Source organism: Dipodomys ordii, unplaced genomic scaffold (genome assembly GCF_000151885.1).
Source record: "Dipodomys ordii isolate 6190 unplaced genomic scaffold, Dord_2.0 Scaffold6, whole genome shotgun sequence".
NCBI lineage: Eukaryota > Metazoa > Chordata > Mammalia > Rodentia > Heteromyidae > Dipodomys > Dipodomys ordii.
In genome coordinates this window covers 393,606-397,617 of record NW_012267222.1, presented here as the reverse complement: position 1 = coordinate 397,617, position 4,012 = coordinate 393,606, and the positions used below count along the sequence as shown (strand labels likewise).

The 4,012-nt window shown below is 66.5% G+C and overlaps 1 protein-coding gene across 1 annotated transcript in view; it reads left to right on the top strand.

Moving 5' to 3' along the window:
- Window positions 1–2,052, top strand: part of Cfap74 (cilia and flagella associated protein 74) — a 48,864-nt gene extending 46,812 nt beyond the window's left edge. Inside the window, exons 28-33 of the mRNA XM_013031431.1 lie at window positions 189–318; window positions 460–614; window positions 794–926; window positions 1,134–1,264; window positions 1,492–1,626; window positions 1,773–2,052. Of these exons, the coding sequence (XP_012886885.1) occupies window positions 189–318; window positions 460–614; window positions 794–926; window positions 1,134–1,264; window positions 1,492–1,626; window positions 1,773–1,874 (786 nt within the window). The 3' untranslated portion in view covers window positions 1,875–2,052. The remainder of the gene's footprint in view (window positions 1–188; window positions 319–459; window positions 615–793; window positions 927–1,133; window positions 1,265–1,491; window positions 1,627–1,772) is intronic.
- Window positions 2,053–4,012: the final 1,960 nt, after the last annotated feature.

Below are 4,012 nucleotides of genomic sequence, written 5' to 3'. Positions count from 1 at the left end.
ATAGTGACACCAAGGGGTGCCAGCAGCCCAGACCCTGCATGAGCGGCAGCGTGGAGAACACCGCGGGATGGCCCGGGAGCCATCATGCCCCCTGGCCCCTAGCAGTGTGACCCAGAGAGCAGGCCTTGTGCACCAGCCCTGGCAGGCCTGCGTGGAGTGTGCTAGTGCAGCGAACTTGCTGTTGGCAGCTGCAGAACGACTCCTCCCTCCCCATCAAGTTCTGGGTCCAGCTGGAGAGCCTGTCCAGCACCAGGGCGGAGGCCCGGCAGAAGCTGCCTCAATTTCTGACCTCAGTGGCTCAGCGGACAGAAATAGTTGGTGAGCTACTGTAGTTACCAGGGACCAGGCCACAGGGGCGCAGGACCATGGAGAGAGGGGTGCCAAGTGAGGGGCAGGGAGGATGGGGACAGGGGCTAGACAGGGAGGGCAGGAGCGGCTCACTGTGCTGCCCGGCCACAGGCACGCAGAACCACAGTGGCCAGAGCGTGTTCAGCGTGACACCGGTCGAGGGCCTCATGCTGCCAGGGAAGGCGCAGGACTTCACCGTGACCTTCAGCCCCGACCATGAGAGCCTGTACTATTCTGACCGGCTGCAGGTGGTCCTCTTCGAGAAGGTGGGCTGGGCCCAGCCGGCCCACAGTCCCACCCAGTCCTCTCCTGCGCTCTGCTGTCTTCCGAGCCGGGCCACAGGGAGCAGGGACAGGGCATGGGGCGGGGCATGGGGCTAGGGGCAGGGACGGGAGGCAGGGAGCGGGGACCAGGCAGTGGCACAGGGCGCGCTTCTCCTGCCCAGAGGGTCTCCCACAGGATCCTCCTGCAGGGCGCAGCTCGGGAGCACATGATGTTCGTGGAGGGTGGGGATGCGCTGGACGTGCCGGTAGAGTCCCTTACAGTGATGGCTACCTCAGATCCAGACCACAGGGAAGGTGAGCCCCGGCCTGTGGAGTGGGGGCAAGGTCCGGCATGGCCGGAGGACCCCAGACGCCACAGGACAGGGTGGAACCACGGGGGAGGCGGCAGGGGCTGCAGAGCCCTGGCAGGCAGGGTGGGTACTATGGGGTCAGAGTCCTGGGCAGCGCCCCTATTTCCTGGGCCTTGCAGCCAGACCCTGCCATAGAGGCCTTGCTTTCCAGAGTCTGATGAGCTGAAGCCCATCTTGGTGACCCTAGACTATGTCCAGTTGGACATGGACACACCAGCCCCACCAGCCACCCGGGAGCTGCACGTGGGCTGCATCCGCACCACACAGCCATCTGCAAAGAAGGTGATTGAAGTACAGCAATGGCACCTGGCACCCCTCAGACTCCCTGCCCGGGGTAACCCTGACCTCTCCTGGGCTTGCCCATCACTGGACTTGCTGGGGCTTCCTGCGGCAGAAGTCGGTGGCCCAGCAGAGAGTTGAGGGGTGAGAGGTTGGGCACCTTCCTTCCAACCGAACCACAACCACCGCCTACCATTGGTGCCTGGCACCAATGGGACCCTGCTTCCTAGACAGGAGAATTCAGCCTGGACAGCCTCACTTGGCTGCAGCACAAGGGTTTCACCATAGAACCTTCCAGGGGCTCTGTGGAGCGAGGCCAGACCAAGACCATCAGCATCTCCTGGGTGCCACCTGCTGACTTTGATGTAGGTGCAGAGGGCAGATGGGCAGAGGGCCTGCGGGGGACCATCCAGGGAGCGCCCTCAGGCCCAGGGGACCCGGGAGGCAGGGCAGTGGGAGAGGCAGAGCCTCTGCCCAGGAGCTGCTGACAGAAGGTCCCTCCCTCTACCAGCCCGACCACCCTCTCCTGGCATGGGCCCTCCTGCAGCTCAGAGGGGACGTGAAGGAGACCTACAAGGTCATCTTTGTAGCCAGCGTTGTGACGGGGCCCTAGGACACGAGGTGCTCACTCTCAAGAGACCCCGTCCCGCACCTGCAGCCCCCCAACCCCCCTCCCGCACCCCAGACTGTGGGCCAGACCCATACACACCCCTCCCAGAGGCCTGCGCCCCAGAGCCCTCCAAGTCCCAAGCCCACAAGGCCCTTACGGAGCCCACTGAGACCTCTTCAGCCCTAGCCAGCTCCCAGCTGGGCCCCTCAGAGCCCCAGACCCACCATGCCCACACCTACACTGCACACAGCCACACCTACACACCCGCCAATAAACTCTGAGCCATCCGACAGCGACTGCAGTGTGGGGCTTGGACAGCATGGAGGAGGGACAGAGCCAGGAAAGCAGCCCTGCACGCGGGCATGCACACGAAGCACAGGCTCGTGGTCACACACCTGTGACATGGGTCCGGCCTGGCAAGGACTTCCCGGATGGGGGAGGTCCTGTCGGGTCCAGCCTGGGCCAGGGGGGCCCAGTCAGGCAGTGCAGGGGCCACAGCGACCGTCAGCCCAGACACGGAGATGCAGAAAGAAGCAGAAGAAGCCCAGGGCTTCAAAGCCCACAGACTCCCTGGGAGCCCCTGGCTCCTCCCAGCTCCCAGGACCCCTGATGCCCCAGCAAGGGCGGGAGTGTGCAGATATCAGAGGCCCAGCCCACGCGTGTCCTCTGGAAGAGCCAAGCCAGAGGCCACGGTGAGGCTCAGGAGCTGTAGCTCTCGCTTCTCTGAGGAACCAGGGTTCGCCCTGCAGGGAAGACCACGTGGTGCCCGCGATACCCTGCTCCCCACCCGAGAGCACTCACCCACTGCCGTGGAGTCCGAGGGACACTTTGAGCAGAGCCTGCTCAGCGTGGTCCTCCAGTCAGCGCAGGGCACCGTCCGGGGCTGGCACCGGGCAAGAAGATGCAGCCTCCCCTGGCCAGGCAGGGCCACCTTGCTGCACACCCTTAACCCACTTCCCCACCCGCGCTGTGCCACCAGCTCTTTGAAACTGGTTACCAGACAGTGTGCTGCAGACCTGGCGGCAGCGTGGGGCAGAGGGAAGCAGGGCAGGAGACAGGACAATGGGCCAGGAGAGAGCAGGGGAAGAGCCAAGGGTCCCCCTGGAGAAGAGCCAGCCAGCCCCAGCAGAATGAGAAGGCTTTGACAGCTGAAGGAGAGCCTAGTGCCCTTGGCCAGTGGTCCGTGTCCAGTGCATCCAGGGCCCAGAGCAAGGCTCAGCCAGAGAGGCCTGGCCCGGGAGTGCCCACAGCAGAAGTCCCCAGCTCGGGTCCTGCAGGACTCTCACTGAATGTAACCCTCACCGGTCCCTCCGTGGCCCCAGGTACCACTCGGTGCCCCCAAACTGGGGGGCTGCAGGCCAGCGCCAGCGAGCTGCAGGGAGGCCTGAGCCGACCCCAGGGCCAGAGAGGAGCAGAGCGGGCTGCCCACAGCCAGGGCCAGAGAGCTGCAGAGCAGACCTGGGGGCGGGGAAGGCGAGGGCGGGGCTACCAGGGCGCGCCTGTGGGCGTGGGGGGGCAGTCTGGTGGGCGTGGCTTGCCCTGGGCGTGGCCAGTGGGTCTCCTCTTGTGGGAGTGGCAGAGGGGCAGTCCTGAGGGTGTTGTCACTCTGGGTGTGGGAGGGGGAAGTCCCGTGGGCGTGGCTCTGGGCATGGGCAGGGGTGGGCAGTCCTAGGGGCGTGGCATCTGTCTGGGCGAGGCCGGTGGAGAGTCCTGTGGGCGTGGTGCCGCTCTGGGCGTGGCCAGGGTGGGCAGTCCTGTGGGTGTGGCCTTCCTCGGGGCTGGGCGGGGCCAGGGCCCGGTGGGCGTGGCTTTTGGGGCGTGGTCTCGTAACGGGCTGGCGGCATCCTTTGAGCCTGAAGGGGTGGAGGCCTGGCTCCTGCCGAGGCCGCAGCCTCAGCCACCAGTGGGGCAGCAGCATGCGGTTTGGCACGCGGGGCGGGACGGCTGGGCCATAGCGCGGCCACGCCCTTCCGGCCGCCCCCCCACCCCACCCCACCCCCCAGCCCCGGTCCCTGAGTCAGCAACTGCGACCTTCAAGCCAGTAAGTGGGGGGCGGGTAAGTGCGGGGCGGGCGGAGCGCGGCGCGGAGGCCGGGCCAGCCCTGCCCGCACCGCCGGCTCCAGGTGCCGCCCTTCCCGCAG